The 18,089-nt window shown below is 36.6% G+C and overlaps 1 protein-coding gene across 1 annotated transcript; it reads left to right on the top strand.

Annotated features, from left to right (window-relative positions):
- The first annotated feature begins 1,679 nt into the window (after window positions 1–1,679).
- Window positions 1,680–17,612, top strand: LOC136805085 (SCO-spondin-like). Its single transcript, XM_067061649.1, has 25 exons — window positions 1,680–2,193; window positions 2,540–2,701; window positions 3,341–3,496; window positions 3,963–4,147; window positions 4,343–4,427; window positions 5,233–5,640; window positions 5,785–5,982; window positions 6,116–6,313; window positions 6,547–6,705; window positions 7,123–7,266; window positions 7,523–7,815; window positions 8,586–8,679; window positions 8,883–9,053; window positions 9,421–9,597; window positions 9,803–10,012; window positions 10,226–10,414; window positions 10,761–10,964; window positions 12,657–13,052; window positions 14,428–14,616; window positions 14,715–14,909; window positions 15,217–15,600; window positions 16,287–16,427; window positions 16,529–16,836; window positions 17,082–17,168; window positions 17,368–17,612. The coding sequence occupies exons 1-25, from the start codon at window positions 2,133–2,135 to the stop codon at window positions 17,398–17,400; spliced, it is 4,827 nt and encodes a 1,608-aa protein (XP_066917750.1). The 5' UTR covers window positions 1,680–2,132; the 3' UTR covers window positions 17,401–17,612.
- The last annotated feature ends 477 nt before the right edge of the window (window positions 17,613–18,089 follow it).

Genomic DNA, 18,089 nt, shown 5'->3' with positions numbered 1-18,089 from the left:
ATCCCATACCAGTTAACATTTCAAAAGTAATTATCTGACAATTTTTTTAGTTTTGTTCAAAAATATTTCACGATAAGACCTTTCCTAAGTCCATTGGGACTTTATGCGTACAAATTTTCGCGAACAGAAACTTTCGCGATTTTCGCGAATTTTGGCCTTTTTCGCGAAAGCAAATGTCTTTGAAAATTCTTATCAGGGCATTTCGCGAAAGTTTATGCTCGCGAAAAATCCTCGAAGAAGATGAAAATCTATATAACCTCGAAATCTTAATAAATATCAAATTTTCGGCATATTATTATCCTTCAGTGCTATTTTATAGTAGTAGCACAACCGTCTTTAGCGGATTTATGGATCTCCCACTTTTAAGGCAATTTTTAATCGAAAATTCTCATTTTTATCCAACGGTTCGCGAAAGTTTATGTTTGCAAGATGACGGGTATGTCTGTTTGAAAATCGACACTTAATTTAAACTAATTTAATTAAAATTTATTTAGACCAAATTTAAAAAATTTTACTAAATTCTTTGACATATTTCCCCAAAATTTTCAAATTTTAGTCCAAATTTCAAGAATTCATGACCCCTTTGACGGAGTCGATGTTTGATTTTCGTAATTTTGGAACCCTTACAAAGACTCAACTTATTTTTTAATGGTTTTGTGCCCCTTTGAGGGATAGTGTGAAAAGGGACCCTTTTGGCTCGAGCCCCCCCCCTCCCGGCATTATCTCATTAAAGTATTTGCTCTGTGTAATAAATGTTACATTTGACACATGTTGAAAAATGGTAAGTAGAACAAAATTTAAACAAACACTGAAAGCGAATGGACTAGAGGACCCATAAGAAAGAGGAAATTTCAGCCTCGTATTATTTTTTACAAGATTAAAACCTATTTTATTGATTTTAGGAATCCAAGAACTATTTTTGTTTCGGCCAAAATGTAAACCATGAATCATGTTCTTTCAAATGCTTATTTAAATTAGCCATTAAATTTGTATACTTCTTGGCTGTGGGTTATCTCAGAATTGTGATATTTTCTCTTTTTCGTTCCGTTAATGTAATTATTCTTGTTCTGATTTATTCTAGGTTAACCTTATTTTCGAACAATTTTTACTCCCAGTCACATATCGGACGACAAGACTGAGAGGAAACATAATATTTGGGTTTCTCTGGTACAAACAGCTGGGTACAAACCGTTGAATCCTTCATGCTTGAGAACTTAGTAAGAAATATTTTCAACATGACTTATCATCTTGTGTGCACGTTTTTTTATTAGAACAAACTATATAAGAACGTAAGGCTTTTAAGGCCAAAATGTTAAGAACAAGTTAGGAAAATATTAAGTAAATGAACAAAAATACTCAAAAAATGGCGAAAATAAGAACATGTTAAGAACATTTTTAGGCTTAAAACTTAAAAAAATTAAGAACATCCCGAGGCTTCAAATATTTTGGATGCTTTTATAAAAAAAACGTGTATCATCAAAATTTCCATAGAAAATACTGTCCGTTTTTTTTCTTTTCATCATTATTTTTAGAAGGCAATGAATTGCCTCCTAAGGGCAAACAAAATAGGCGAAGTGGGCAGGTAATATTCCCTCTCTTATTGCTATAACAACAAAATTCTTAACGACTAATTAAAGCTATTGTCAACATATTACCAAGATAAGATGATTTAATGGATTGAGTTCATGTATAGCTTTTTATTGATTTTTTATCCTCTTTTTCTTATGGCAAATTACTATTCAACAATAGCCTTAATTAAGCCTGTGCATTATTTAACCCCCATTCTTTTTTCTAGCTCTTTTTAGACAATATGTTAACTATCTTACCCCCTGATTGATAAAAGTAATCAATTTTGTAAATCAGTCAATAAGTTTAATGAGTAATAAAGTCCAACCTCTTACCCCCTGAATTATTTTCATAATAGTACAGAAACAAATGAGTCATTCTGTACGAAGGTATTCGCGATAGAATTTTTCGAAACCAGTTTGATTTGAAAAAAGGCCTTGTCAAAAATATCGAATAACAGGCCTAGGGTTTAGAGAAGATACTTTAGTGATAATTTTCCCTTGCGCGTTTTCTCCTTATTTTTTCTTGATGTTATTACTGGCTTGATTTGTTTTCAATTGGTCAACATGAAATCGTTTTCTGTTTTGGTGCTGGCATGTTTGGTATACAACTTGCAAACTATCGAAGGTTAGTTGAGTTTTGTTTTTGTCGACCTGTTCTCTAAATAAAAGAGTGCAATATAAATGAACTCCTACTACTCCCAATGCTGTGTGTTTTCTCAACCCGCATGAAACTTTTATACATGGAGCTTGTGGAGTGTGATCTGATCTCTGGCAAATTTTAAAATCTGTTCAATGTCTTCTGCTCCTATCTCCTTGTCTACAAGCACAGACTTGTCTGACGCGCGAAAAAAAAATTTCCGCCAACAGAACACGAATGCTAATGATGTTAAGATTTCCATTCTTGCAGGTTTGAACTCGCTTTGAATCTTCATTTTTTTTTTTTTTTTTGACTTTCGAATTTTTGTTTAAAGGTGGAGACATTGACATGTGTAGGTTTAAAGACACTGGCGATAAATTCTGCTCCTTATTTGGTGGTCATTGGTTGGAACCAGATAGTAATGTGTGGCAGACCCGATCTATGCCTACAAGTCCAAACACAGGACCACAGAATGGTGCTGATCCTACAACTATAAGTAAGTTTTGTTTTAAAGATCTTTTTAAGAATCTAAAAAAGAGCTTATATCTCTTGACCTTATTAAAAGTTTGTTTTCAAAACTAAAATATCGAGCCAGAGGCACACGCCTACTGGAAAGATTGGCAAGCTTTTGGCAGCTTTTGGCTTCATGTCAATAATACAGGAACACATGACGAAGTTAGAAAAAGGTGAAAAAAAAACAAAAGTAGATGATTAACACGATACGAAATTCCACATTGAGTTTCAAAATGTGCATACACGTTTTTTTTTTATTTAAGAACAAACTATATAAGAATTTAAGGCTTCGATGGCCGAAATGTTAATAACGAGTTAAGAACATTTTAAGGCTTCGTGGACTCTAAAACACCGCATTTCTTAGGAATATGGACAAAAATGCTCACAAAATGGTGGAAATAAGAACATATTAAGAACATTTTTAGGCTTAACACTACAAAAGTTAAGAACATCCGAAGGCTTTAAAAACTTTGGACGTTCTTATAAAAAAACGTGTATGGCTATATGTAAATTGTGTATTATTCTTGTTGCTTTGTAATTTGGGAAATATTATGTTCCGTATGCTTGTATACATTTTGACCGTCTTTCCATAATCACAACTTCTTTTATCCTCTCGTTTTAGGTTCTTCTGGTGACAAATTCTATCTTGTAGCTAACGGTTTACTCAACACACAACATTGTTATTCGAGTAGATCAACTTCAATGGATCCAACAACTGACACTAATGTTTGTGTAAGCTTCCTCTACAACATGAACGGTGCCACCATGGGAAGTTTGTGTAAGTCGAACTACGATTCTTTTCATAATATTTGAGACAAAAAAGGAAATTCCCAACGAAGTTTTGTAACACCAGACGAGTTGAAAGTGCTCTAACTAAGTCTAGAAGGGAAGAGTTTTAAATCTCACATTCAATGGTAGACATAAGACCTTAGGATTTCAGGATCCAGAAAATCCCTAGGTACTATTTGAACTTTCTTCAATATTTCAGTTATTTGTAGTGGTTTCTAATCCTTTCATCAGTTGCTTGAAGTATTTTCTTGGAAATAAATACAATTTGAAAGAAAAAAACAGAAAGCGCGGCTTTTTCAAATACTGTAAAATTAGCGCAAATTTTCATAGATCAAGAGTTATATATCACACGAAGAAGGTTTACTTTCTCTGTTTTAAAACTTACGAGGTACGAGCTAAAATATCTATAAAGTGTATGTATGTCTATGGTTTTATTGTTTATCCTATATTTGCAGATGTGATTCGGGAACACCCAATATCAAGCAATGCTTTACCACCATCGCCTAAACCACAGATTGATCCACTAAACCTCAGTGATGGTGATCGAAAAGAAGTTCTGGTGGCTACTGGCAATCAAGGAGACAATTGGATTCCTAAATCAATGACGATTCCGTTGGTATCTGGTAAAAACTTTTACAGGGTAAGACGATCAACCTTTTTTTCTATTTATACACCTTTGGTCATAAGAACTGGTAAACTTCGGCCGAGGCTTGGCTGTTCTTTACGACATTTTCAGGTATAAGTATTTATAAGCTTGTAGTGGTAAAAAATAAGTAAAATAAGTCATATTTCTCCCACTATTTATAAATGTCGATGGTCATACTTGTTTATTTAGATTTCATTCCAAGTGATAGTTGGTGATGGTCCAACATCAATTGTTGCTCTTGATAATGTGAAAGCGTCCTTGGGCGCATGTCCAGGTATGATAGCTTTAATTATAATTATAATTAATTGATTAATTATAATACTTTAATTGAAAGAAACAGTAGCGTACTCCAGTGTCATAGAGCCTCCGCCCCACTGGAAAAGTTTGTCAAAAATCGTTTCAAGTGGAGCACTCTAAAATTTCAACTCCACTTGGAAATTACCTTAATGGTATTAAAATTCGTGTCTTACAAAATTTCGCGGGTACTTAATTTCGCGATTTTTTAGGTCAAATTTCGCGAAATTTAATACCGTTTAAATTGTTCAGAAATACGAAATCGCGAAATTAAATACACGCGAAAAAATTTCAAAAATAGGCCGAAAATTGCTAAATTTTGAAAAAAGAAGAAAGAATGAATTTTTTTAAGTGACCAAGGATATTTTGTTCCAATTTTGATACTATTTTTGCACCTAATATTTTGTGCTTCAAGTAAAATTAGTCTTTTTCTTGTTTTAACCCTTCTATTTAAAGATATCAAATTAAGTGAATCGCGAAATTTAATACGCGCGAAAAATCTCAGAAACTGGCAATCGCGAAATTTAATACACGCAAAACACAACACGCGAAATTTAATACCATTAAGGTACTCTTGAATTCTGCACTTAAACCAGTTTTTCAACCCTATTGGTATTTTGATAGAAATTATTAACCCCACATAGGAAAAAAGTTCCGACAGGACATTGAGACAGGGGTGTCTTCCGGTTTACTTACAACCTACAAAAGGGGATTATTTTTACATGAACTTAGAAAACATAAATTTATCTCCCTTCCCCTCTTATAAAGCAAATGTTTTTTTACAGGGCACTCGTCAACAGTAGTTGTACCATCCAGCTCCACTACTCAACCTGTATCTACATCTCAGGCAGCTGTCCAATCATCCACTCCCGTTGTCCAATCCTCGAGTCAACCTCCCGTTGTTGAGTCCTCAAGCCAAGCTCCTGTGGTCCAATCCTCGAGCCAAGCTCCTGTTGTCCAATCCTCAAGCCAAGCTCCAGTTGTCCAATCCTCGAGCCAAGCTCCTGTTATCCAATCCTCAAGCCAAGCTCCAGCTGTCCAATCCTCGAGTCAAGCTCCTGTGGTTGAGTCCTCGAGTCAAGCTGCACCACCGTTGTCTTCAACAGTTGAGCAACATGCCACTTCGTCAGCAATCGCTCCCTCACCGTCCTCTTCTGTATCAGCACCTATGAGTAGCGCTATCCCTTCAAGTGGTAAGTGTATTCTTACATGTGTTGAAAAATTATTGACCGATTTGTGGTAACAAAAAGGCGGCGATAATATTTATAAGAAAAATAGTCTCTGCTAGATATCCTTCCAATAGGTATTGTAGCTTTATTATCACATTCATCTTTAAGGAGACGGCCAATGGGCTCAATGGTCTGGTTTCACCACCTGCCAATTCCAAGGTGTCGCATGTGGTTGGGGTAAACAAAACAAAAGTCGGTCTTGCTCCGACCCTGCTCCAGCTGGAGGTGCTCAATGTTTGAAAGTGGATGGATCCATGAGGGGAATGGATGAAACGGTTGAAAGTGATTGTTATGTTGCTTGCCCAGGTAGACGGTTTATTTGAAAATAAAGTATTACTATAGTCAATCTTTTCTTTAAGTGGAATACGCTTTGTATCTCTAATTTCGGCTTAATCCAGCTTCGACAATGACTCATCGTTTTGTTGTTTTTCCATTAAAGATAATGTAGTGGACGGAGGATGGGGCGCGTGGAATATCCACACTAATTGCAGTAAAGAATGTGACGCTGGTATGCAAACTGTGAAACGCGAATGTAACTTCCCTTCTCCTTCCATCAATGGTGCTCATTGTCAAATGGAGAACGGTTCAATGGGTATGGTGGAAATGAAAGATGTGCCATGCAATACTCAACCATGTGGTAAGATATCACGTTATCATAAAGCAATGAAATCAATGGACAATATTCTCAAAAATAAATAACATAAGTGCCAGGAAAAATTCAAAATTGTGTATGAATTCGATTTTCGAATTTATCATGTGGTCACCTGTGACTGAGTTAAAGCCTAGAGCTTTTAGTTGGACCATCTAATTGTACATTAGTACTTTCACAAAATCTTTTGAATATTCTAAAATATTGCTTTATCTTTATAGAACCACTTGATACTTTTGAAAGTTGGGGGCCATGGTCGCCTTGCACAAAGACATGTGGCTTCGGTGAAATGACACGAACAAGACAGTGTACAGGTATCTGCAGTGTGACCAAGGAAACAAGAGAATGCAGCTCTGGATGTCGAACATACAAGTGCCCTGGTATGATTTCTTTAACTCATCTTGAAACAGGTTCTGAAGGCCATTTCGTTCCTACTCCTGTGTTTTATTGTGCAAAGATCTCCTTTTACAGGTTAGGGGCCGTCCATATAGTACGTACGCAAAAATGTTCCAAAAATTTGATACCCCCCCCCCTTGTACGCAGAGAACAATAGAAATGATGTCATTTAAACAATAGATGTACGCTTTTGATAACCCCCCTCAACCCCCCTTCACTGTGTACGTACATGGATGGCCCCTAATGGTAAGAATAAATGACCGCGAAGGTTGATAAACTGATTGCTACTACTATTTTTATTTTGATGATATGTAAAATAAGTTTTGACTTATTTTACGTTCTTTCAACTCATTTTTCAAAGAGAAATGGATAGAAATAATTTAATGGACCTTTTTTTGTAGATCCGTCCGAATATCAATTTTACTGTGATTTCGAAGATAATATGTGTATCACCAAATTCCACAGTGAACCTACGAAATTTGTTGTCGGTAAAAGCACACCATCACCTAACACTGGAGCTGACGCTGATGCTACATTCCCAACTGGTAACTTTAGATATTTGTGGGCTTCAAATTTTGTGGATATGGCAGTTTCTCTTAAAATCCACATCATTTTTTTAATTTCGAAAATAGTCCAAGGTATGAAATCACCCCTAACCTGAATATTTTCAAAAACAAGCGAGAAACTTCTTCATCGTTGTTATTCAAAGGTCTTACCAAAATGAAGCCATTGCAAAGGTGAAAATTGTGACAAGAAACATTTCAGCAGATTATTAATTGATTGATTTCTTGTTTTTTGCAGGCTGTGGTAGTTTCTTATACTTCGATAGCTCTTTATTCGAAAACGGCGTCCTTGCTGGTCCAAGTATGATCGCTCCTACAGGACAACAATGTATCTCGTTCGATGTCAACATGTATGCAAATGACATGAACCACATGGGAAACTTGACTGTTTATTTTTTCCAACAGCAATTTGGTGCAGGCTACAAACAGGAAGTCATTTGGGAATCTTCAAAAGATCTAACACCAACCAGTAAAAAATGGCATAAAGTCAACATTGACCTTTTTAATATTGACAACAGAAATGATTACAGGGTATGTCTCTCTAAATAACGTGGTAATCTTTCTTGAAAAAGGAAACGCCCACATTTAATAAAGATAGATCATAACTAGCCGTCACCCGGCGTCGCACCCGCCGAGTAGAGTGTTGTTGAACACATCAATTCACAGCAAAAATTTCCACGTTTTAAACGCACGTGGAAGAAAATGTCAAGTTTACGACAAAATTGAAAGTTTTCCACATTTTAAACGCACAGGGAAGAAAACGTCCAAATTCACAACCAAAAGCTTTCCAGGTTTTAAACGCACGTGAAAGAAAATGTCAAGTTTATAACCGACAAAAGTGGAATTTTTCCACATTTTAGACGCACAGGGAAGAAAACGTCCAAAATCAAGAACAGACATCAAAGTGTACATTTCACAACTCGATCAAACGTCACACTACCTACCTGATGCCTAAGACCATGTTCACACATTACTGTTCCGTTTCGCTCCAGTATAATTTTCGTTACGGATCGAGAGTGTTTCACATTACGGATCATATTGGTTTTGGAACGCTTCGGAGCAAGAAAACGGAGCAGTTCCGTTCTGATGAAAAAATTGGAGTGAAATCGATCTGTTTTGCTTTGTAACGTCTTCTTTTTTTATGTTTTGAATTTGGACGTTCACACTTGTTTCGGAACTGTTTCGGAACGGAACCGAACGGAACCGTAACGTCTGAACATGGTCTAAATTGATTTTTGCTACATTAGCATTTGCTACCTTTTTTTCGGATGATAAATGACATGGTTATGATATCTCTTTAGATCCTTTTCAAAGTTCAAAAACCATTTGGAACATTTTTGTCAGATGTTTCCATCGATAATTATGTCGTTAAAGAAGGTCTATGTCCTGAATCAGGTATAGTACTACTATTGTTTCTTTAACCCTGTTGTGTGGAAAGCTGTCCTCATATCACATCTTTGACCTCTAACATCTAGATTTTTGAAACTTAAAGCTGGTGTAAATTTAGCAAAACTTGGCACATGGCTTGTCGCATTGTCATTTTTTGTTCAGTGCAATCTTTGTGTTTCTTCACATTACCTTCTTATTTCTTTTTTAAGTGGATGGATATTGGTCAACCTGGGAGGATTGGGGCAAATGCTCCGAAACATGTGGTGATGGACTACAAACACGCAAACGATCTTGCACTTTCCCTTATCCAAGAAATGAAGGGAAAACATGTGCAGGAAACCCTACGGAAGTACGTTCCTGCAACGACAAAGCTTGTCAAGGTACTAATTTTTAGAAATATTCCATATCGATACTGTCAATATCAAGAAGGAAAAACTTTTATAAGAAGGGTTGATAATGATACGAAAGCCATCGGGAACGGGTCCTTAAGAACTATTAGAGCGCCGTCCAGACACTGCTAGTTCTATGCCATAAAAACGTATAAGACTCAATCTACGCTGAAGAGTATAGTGGCTTGTCGCCACCGTTGAAAGGGATGAGTGCCAACGCACACCACAGTGTCGAGTATATTACTCACCATGTTATATCCAAATCCTCTACGCCCGCCTTGGCCTTTTCATAGTAAGGGTGGCGTCCAAAACTATGGTATTAAATTTATCTACGTGACACCGATGTGTTTGTTTTCAGCCTTCGGTACGTGGAGCGCATGGAGCCCATGGCAAGAATGTTCAGTATCATGTAATAACGGGACGACCAGCCGAGAACGTGTTTGCGATACTCAAGGTGCTGTCTGTCTCTTATTGGATGGAAGCTCTGGAATCAAAGAAGCTCAAAAAATGGATTGCAACATGGAACCATGTGATCGTAAGTCCCCCCCCGCTTGAAAATTTCTTAAGCCTCTTCTAGTTTTGTATGCGGCCTGATTTGCGTTTCAGCTCTTTGTACAAATATTGATGACCCGAATGGTGTTGAGTGGTACAGTAAATTCTCGTCTACAACGCGTTTATAATTAAGACTGTGAGCCGATATGTTTATGCTTTAGATTTATGTGATTTTTTCATGTTTTAAGGTGATGGTGGATGGGGCTCATGGGGTCCATACCAAGCTTGTTCGGCTACATGTGGAACGGCTACCAAAGTACGATCAAGGATTTGTGATAACCCTCAACCAAGACAAAATGGATCCTTCTGTAAACTTGACGTGCCGCTTGAAAATGGAATTCACGTGTACGATTTAGTTGAATCAGAAAAAACTGCTTGTACACTTCCTGTCTGTCCAAGTAAGTTGTTTGATCCCTCATCTATGCATGAAATATGGGAAGGAATCGTCCTTTGTACCGTGTCATGCTGTCAAAAGTCTTACTTTAAACCGCATTAAACCCAGTTTTTGATAATGTTTTTGGAAACAGGGCAACAGGCTGACATTCAGAAATCTAAAATCTAAAATTGATCTTTTTATGGAAAATATAGATTCGCACGTTTTTCAATTTTAGCTCATGGGAACTGGAACAGCTGGGTTGAAGGAACGTGTAGTGTGGTATGCGGGAATGGAACAAAGCTCAGGTACCGAGAGTGTAATAATCCTGCTCCTAAGGACTTTGGCTTGAAATGTGCTAATGCTACTGGCTTGAATCAAACACTGTATGAAAGTGAAAATCTTACATGCTCCAGTTGTTGTCCAAGTAAGTTACTAGCTACGGCTTTTAACAGGTCTGTTTTTCGTAATATCAACGTATAAAATCAACCTTTATCAACCTTTAATTATAGGCTATGATAGTTTATTGACATTAGGTTGTAAAGTTTAGTGACATTGTCTTTTATTTCCATGAATTTAGCCCTCCCTTTTTTGCTATACCCTGTTTTGCAAAACGTACCTAAACCTCACACCAGAAATGCAAAGCTGTTTTCAAACCTTTGCAAAGTTAGATTTTGTGAGTGGTCACAAAAACTTAGCCTTTTAGCTTAGGGGGAAGGCAGCTCACGCAATGATCATTTTGACTTCAAATGCATATTTATGCTTTCTTTTAGCCAATGGGACATGGGTGGATGTGATGAACACGACATCATGTTCAGTAGAATGTGGAAAGGGTAACTGGACATGGGAACGAGTCTGTACCAATGCTAGCTGCGATGGAACGCATGTATTTTGTGACGGATATGCGCCTGGAGATCGTCAATATGTCAATAGAACTTGTGAGAATTGGCTGGATGAAGAAAGAAGTTCTTGCAGATGTAAGTAATTAACGGACACTCCAAAAAGCCGACACTGTCTAATAAACGGACACAACCTATTCCCCCTTTTCTCAACTTCAGTTGAGCTAGAATCTGAGAATGTCTGTCTGTGTATGTGTGTGTCTGTGTGTATGTGTGTGTGTCTGTCACCAAAACTTTGGGGCAGGCTGGAGACTTCAAAAATGGTCCGATTTGGCTGAAATTTTGCGCACTTGATCCTTGGGCAAATCCCTGGGGGTATTTTTTTCATTTTTTCAAAATTATAATTTTTGGGGCCTGGGGACGAGTTTTTCGCCAAAACGAGGCTAAAACTTTGGGGCAGGCTGGAGACTTCAAAAATGGTCCGATTTGGTTGAAATTTTGCACACTTGATCCTTGGGCAAATCCCTGGGGGTAGTTTTTTCATTTTTTCAAAATTTTAATTTTTGGGGCCTGGGGACGAGTTTTTCGCCAAAACGAGGCTAAAACTTTGAGGCAGGCTGGAGACTTCAAAAATGGTCCGATTGGGTTGAAATTTTGCACACTTGATCCTTGGGCAAATCCCTGGGGGTGTTTTTTTCATTTTTTCAAAATTTTAATTTTTTGGGCCTGGGGACGAGTTTTTCGCCAAAACGAGGCTAAAACTTTGGGGCAGGCTGGAGACTTCAAAAATGGTCCGATTGGGCTGAAATTTTGCACACTTGATCCTTGGGCAAATCCCTGGGGGTGTTTTTTTCATTTTTTCAAAATTTTAATTTTTGGGGCCTGGGGACGAGTTTTTCGCCAAAACGAGGCTAAAACTTTGGGGCAGGCTGGAGACTTCAAAAATGGTCCGATTTGGCTGAAATTTTGCACACTTGATCCTTGGCCAAATCCCTGGGGGTGTTTTTTTTATTTTTTCAAAATTTTAATTTTTGGGGACTTGGGACGAGTTTTTAGCCAAAACGAGGCTAAAACTTTGGGGCAGGCTGGATACTTCAAAAATGGTCCGATTGGGCTGAAATTTTGCACACTTGATCCTTGGGCAAATCCCTGGGGGTGTTTCTTTCATTTTTTAAAAATTTTGATTTTTGGGGCCTGGGGACGAGTTTTTAGCCTAAACGAGGCTAAACCCAAAATGCTATAATTTTTCTTAAGCCATTAAGTTTACAATTGGGCCTACGACTGATTTCAAAGATACTGAAGTTGAGCCAGTGCGGTTAGCACGTTCGACAGTTTTAACAAACGCCACTAAAACAGTCTCCAAAAAGCGGACGCCTCCAATTAACGGACACTTTGCTTACTCCCCGAGGGTTCCCGCTAAATGGAGGTTCCACTGTGATTCCTTTGATTTCTCACTTTTGTAGATAGTTTCAATCATATAGAAAGAAATGTGTATCAACCAAGTCTTTTTCAACTCAATGTTGCCAATATGTAAAAAACGATACTTTACAGTGATTGCTCATTTACATTGTAAAGTTGATCGAAATTTCGTCTCACAAAATGCACTTATTCGCAATTTGTTGTGTACTTTATGTTTTAAATATTTCGGTTGGAAAAGTATGTATTGTGAAGTCAATAATCAAGATTATCTGAGCTTCTCAGAATTATTAATTTCTACGTCCCTTAATTTCTTCGGGAAGTCCCGAAATTTCGATAGTCTTGAATAGATTCTAGCGTACCAGAAATCTCCGATATTGATATTTTCTTATTTTTGTCGTTGTCGTTGTGTAGTACACGGAGGATGGAAAGTTGTCAACGAAACTGAATGTTCATGTGCTTCAAACCAAACAAAAGTTGTTACAAGAGAATGTATCGACCCTGTTCCGCAAGGAGGTGGTAATTGGTGTGAAAACATAGACGGTACTGGAAACAATGATACTGAAATATTCACGAAATCTTGTGTATCAGAATGTCACATCAATGGAAGCTGGAGTGGATGGGTCAACACTACAATTTGTACATCGTGTGGTATAAGTGATACAACTGGTGTTTTGAATCGAACTCGGTATTGTAATAATCCTTCAGCTCTTGGGAATGGTACGAACTGCACTGATACTGAAAGAAACGTCATAAATCAATATTATGATTACATGTATAATGTTCCTTGTGACGACTCTTCCTGTCCAAGTAAGTTATTTATATCAAATACTCTTTTGTTCATCGTTTTGAATTTTCATACCAGAATTTTCCTTCTAGTCTGGCCGAAATACAATAAAACAGGGGTGAACTTTATGGAACGCCGTAGCTGCCTTATGTGAAAAAAAAATTCGATTAAGCGATAATTCATTCGACATAAAATTCGATGCGATAAATTAATAAAAATTCGATGCGATAAACCATTCGATAAAATATTCGATGAATTATCCGACCGGCCCTTACCCGATATTTATATTTTTGGTGGAAACGGCATATCTTTCAAAATGTAAAACGCAACCCAGGACCATAGCGAAGGTCAAATATCACGCCTTTTTTATAAGAATGGTGTTTTTTCATTTCATCATGAATATTTTTAACTTTTTGGGGAAAATCATCCTAAACTATTCTTACGGTATTCTTAGATTAGTATCCAAGTTTAACCTATATTTAACATGTAATACATATCTGAAGCAAAAAGTGGCATTTAAAAAAAGTTTTGAGTCTTCCTGTGGGGGATAGTTCGCAATTTACAGTAAAAAATAATCTAAATGTGGCCTTCTATGGTTCCGTTGCAAAATTCCATGATGGTGATATTCTTAGCGTATTCCTAACTTTTTGCCCAATTTCATCATGAATATTCGTATAATAAAGTATATTCTTATCAAAAAAAGCGTGTATCTGATTATCCCTAAGAATGGCCAATTGATTATCCCTAAGAATGGCCAATTTTTTGAGTTCATTTTTTTCGACAGTTGAAAAAAGTCACCCTCGAGCCAGGGCCGATAAGCGATTCTGCGACGTAAAGAGGCCAGTGTTGCAAAATTGAAGGAATCGGTTATATCCCCCGTCAACGCGTCCATCAGCATCATCAATAGCGTAAGGGGGTCAGATAAGCCTTGGGGTCGAGGATGGAAAAAAGTTTCATAAACTTTGACGACATCGCAATTTGACTTCGAACTAAACTTAACGTAACATAATCTACATAAAACTAAAATCTGTTCAATAATTGCCCTCAGAATTGATGATTGACTTACTCTTTTGTGCTTATTTGTCTAAAATCACTTACTATGAATTTTCTCTCAGAGTACCAACCCCTGCTTATTCCACCCATACCTATAATTAAGCTCAAAAGAGTATTGGATTTATTTGCGATAATTCTAAACTCAGTAAGATAGATCAATAAATCTGTTAGTTCTATTTTTTTCGGACACACTGTTTTTTTTCGATCGACGATTTCACCCTTCCGGAGCGCCGTTTCCACCAGAATATCAGGTAAGGGCCGATTGAATAATTCATCGAATAATTTATCGAATGTTTTATCGCATTTCATATTTCATATTTGAATTTGATTTCCACACTATTTCAGTTCCTGGAAATTGGTCTATTTGGTATAACAGTTCTTGTGATGCGAGTTGTGATACTGGTTATTTGACAATGGAAAGATTCTGCAACGATTCAGCACCTGTCAACGATGGAGACAAATGTACAAATGAAAACGGAGACCGTGTTTTGTATGAATCCAAACGGGTTACATGTAATACTCACCCATGTCCTCGTAAGTATCTACCTTTTTTTCTTTGCTATTTTAATTTTCAAATATTGTTGAAATGATACTTGTGGAATTCCAAAATATTTCGAACAATTTCATTTTAGAAAGTGGTAATTGGACTGAATGGACTGCATGGACTGTGTGTGATGGTACTTGTGGAAAAGACAAGAATAAAACACGTTCAAGGGAATGCACCAATCCTCCACCCGAAAATGGTGGTGGTGCTTGTCTTAAATTGAACGGCGGATTAGGGCTTAACGATACTGACTCTGTTTCTTGTGGTTTACCTTGCTGCCAGCGTAAGTTCTGTAATATATATTTTCACAACTTTTGTTACTTTATCTCAACCTATGAAGTTTGTGGAGGTATGAGATCGATATATCATTATACCGATAAAATATTAAATGGATAACGGGACGTTAATAAGATCTCGTTGAGAAGAAGAATCGTTTTGTTAGCTTTTTTAGAGAGTAGGGAATATCTGAAGTATGTAAATTCTGAGATTTTTAGTTTGAAATTTCAGTACGATTTGTTGAAAGAGCCAAAATATTCCCATTAATAGTATGGAGCCCTCTCACCAATCTTTTCTTTACTTTCATCTTTTAGAGGATGCAAAATGGGGTAACTGGAGTAGCTGGAGTGATTGTAACAACTCAGTGCCCTGTACAGACGGGTATAGAACTCGAAATAGGACATGTCTCCAATCAGAATGTCCAAATGCGAATGTCGAATGTCCGATATTTTTTCAGACCTTCGCCTTAAATCAAACTGAAACTGACAACTGCACTCAAGAGTGCGTAGTTAGAGATGGTAATTGGACTAACTGGACTGATTGGTCAAATTGTTCTGTGGCTTGTGGAGGAAATGGAACTTCGATGAGAACACGTAATTGTACGGGTATAGAGAATGGTGGAAAAGAATGTGTGGATCTTCACAACACAACTTCGATGTACGAAAATCAAACTGTTGAATGTTATTATTTCTGCAGAAGTAAGTTTCCCTCATGTTCCACTTTTTTGTTTGTTTTTAATCAGATCTACAGTGTCCCAAAAAAGTATACTGATAAAGTAAGGTAATTCTGTGAAAAGACTGACTGAACTTGTAATTATAATTTTCAGTATAGCTGAAAGCATAGCTGTTCAGCTCTCTGTGATTAAGATCTACTTCAGAAGGTTTTACTCCAGAGATATCAAGTGTTACACAAGGGTGCAACTTTTTAACATTGAAGATGGAATGAGTTATTCCAAAATAAGCTAACTCGACTAACGTTAATTTGCAAAAGGTAGAAATATCCAAGAAAGTTAATTTTATATGTAACAGAAAGAAATATTCATATTCTTTCCATTGCTGAAAGAATAATATTCAAACAGCTTTTCATTGAGGAGACATTGATTTTAATTAGCTTTTTGCTTTGAAAGTTTTCTATCTCGACTTTTTTTAATCTCCAACTTGGTGTGCTTAAAGCTAATCTAAAGTTTAAGTTGATTTACCTTTTTCATAATTCGATTTTACTTTTTTGAGTATCCTTTTTTGTGGAACACACTGTATCAAGAAATCTGCTGATTTTTTACTGTGCAATAAAGAAAGATTATTGAAAAGCAAACCAAAACAAAAAAACACTCTACTTCCATTGTATTTTCAATTTGATTAAAATGGATTTATCATGTTTCTTTCAGCGCCAGAAGATTGCACTTTCGATGACGGTTACTGTAGTAATTTTACAATGTATGAAACTCTGAATGGCGGACCGCGACGTTGGCTGCTTGATACTGATGAAACTAAGACTGACGGTACTGGTCCTACAGTACCTCAGCAAGGTAAGTTTTCATCTTAGAGACATCACTTACATTACAAAAAGTTTTTCTTTTGCGAAAACGAAAATGTTCTTGCATGATTTCTAATTTTTCCTCTCTTTCAGGTACTCATTATGCATTCTTTGAAAGTTCATTGAGAAACAACGAAAATAATGAACCGTATTATGACGATGGTAAGAGTAGAGACGAAGACAAAACTGAAAGCTTTTCCATGAGTAATATTCCAGTGAAATATCAATGCATTGGATTTTACTATTTTTCATGGGCGGATGATGCAGCAGCTGACAACCTTGGTGGTACCATGGGCTTCCTTAAAGTGACTGAAAATAATAATGTAATATTGAACCATAACCTTGTCGATCAAAGCTGGAAATTTGCGTTGTACAATACTACAGCTTCTGCGCCATTTACGGTAATTTTTTCTCCGTTCATCATTTTATGCTTGTATTGAATATAAGTAGATCAGGGTTTGGAAAAAGCTTTCTATGTATGTTTTGACTTTTGATAATTCTCCAATTCAAATATCGATAATTATAGCTAGGATTAGCCCCGTGTTATCTCAGTGTATGCTTTCTAAGGGATTGAGCTTGATGTTTTCATCAAATTATTAGCAGCGTCTTCGGCTTTAAATGATTTTGAAAATTTTTCATTTTTCAGCTCACCTTTGAAGGACAAGCATTGACTCGATATTCTGATCATGCTATTGATGATCTTCGATTTTATGAAGTTGACTGTGGAACATATGTAAGTATCATATTCTTACAGCTGATCTTCTACAGAATAATTTTATATTCCTACATTGAACCAAACTTTGCGAAACATTTCAAACCATTTTATCGGAGATATTGGCAAGAAATGCTTAGGATTTCGCATATTGATGCCCTTTTCCTAAAGATACCATTATATCACGTTTGATATTTATTGAATTTTTTTTACATTTCAGCAATCTATGTACAAGCCGATCCCATCGAACTAAACGGTGAATACCCCGTCTCATGCTATCAAAAAAAGTCACAAGAACATCACAAATACAAATTTTTTTATTTAATAGCAATTTTTGTTTGTCGTTTTTTATACAATTTAAATATGTTAACTTCTTTCCTGAGTTATATTTGTATGTTGTTTAATCTTCTAAATATTCCATAAAAATTATTACCTTTGAAAAAAAAACTTGATGTTTGGCTTTAATTTACCTTGCCCATCTTTATTTTATACGCCTTTTTGACCCATATACTTACACGGGAAGTATATCTATAGAGGTCTGCGATTCAGACCCTCTCCCACTCCCTCTCAACGCCTTCAAACCACATGAAACTGAAATTCCTTGACTTCTTAGGAGAACCCCTCCCCTTGGACCCTCAATTCACGCAATCACTCTCTTTTTCGAAAATGCTCAGATTCATGCAATCAAAAAGTGGATTTTCACGTTCATGTAAGTTTTTTTCATTTCACGCATTTTTTTTCAATTTTCACGCATTCACGCAACCGAAAATGTTATCTGGCACCCAGATGTTGAAATTTTCATCCGATTTGCTAAAGCTCTGAAGGTCGGGAAAATTTTCAACATCTGGAAGGTTTACATTACGGAAATTTGCGAGACTGCGTCAAGAATTTTGCAGCGGGAGGTATTGTAACCCAGTCCTCGTTTTTGTGGATTGCCCAGCC

Source organism: Clytia hemisphaerica, unplaced genomic scaffold (assembly GCF_902728285.1).
Source record: "Clytia hemisphaerica strain Z4C2 unplaced genomic scaffold, Clytia hemisphaerica genome assembly, whole genome shotgun sequence".
Lineage (NCBI taxonomy): Eukaryota > Metazoa > Cnidaria > Hydrozoa > Leptothecata > Clytiidae > Clytia > Clytia hemisphaerica.
The sequence above is the reverse complement of the archived record's forward strand: the minus strand, read 5'-3'. Positions and strand labels throughout refer to the sequence as shown.

What these genes read in the sequence shown, in the direction of transcription:
- LOC136805085 (XM_067061649.1), top strand. Translation starts at nt 2,133, where the DNA reads ATGAAATCGTTTTCTGTTTTGGTGCTGGCATGTTTGGTATACAACTTG. An exon ending in TTGTTATGTTGCTTGCCCAG is followed by an intron (nt 5,983 to 6,115) that starts GTAGACGGTTTA and finishes TTTCCATTAAAG; the next exon opens with ATAATGTAGTGGACGGAGGA. An exon ending in ATGCAATACTCAACCATGTG is followed by an intron (nt 6,314 to 6,546) that starts GTAAGATATCAC and finishes TTATCTTTATAG; the next exon opens with AACCACTTGATACTTTTGAA.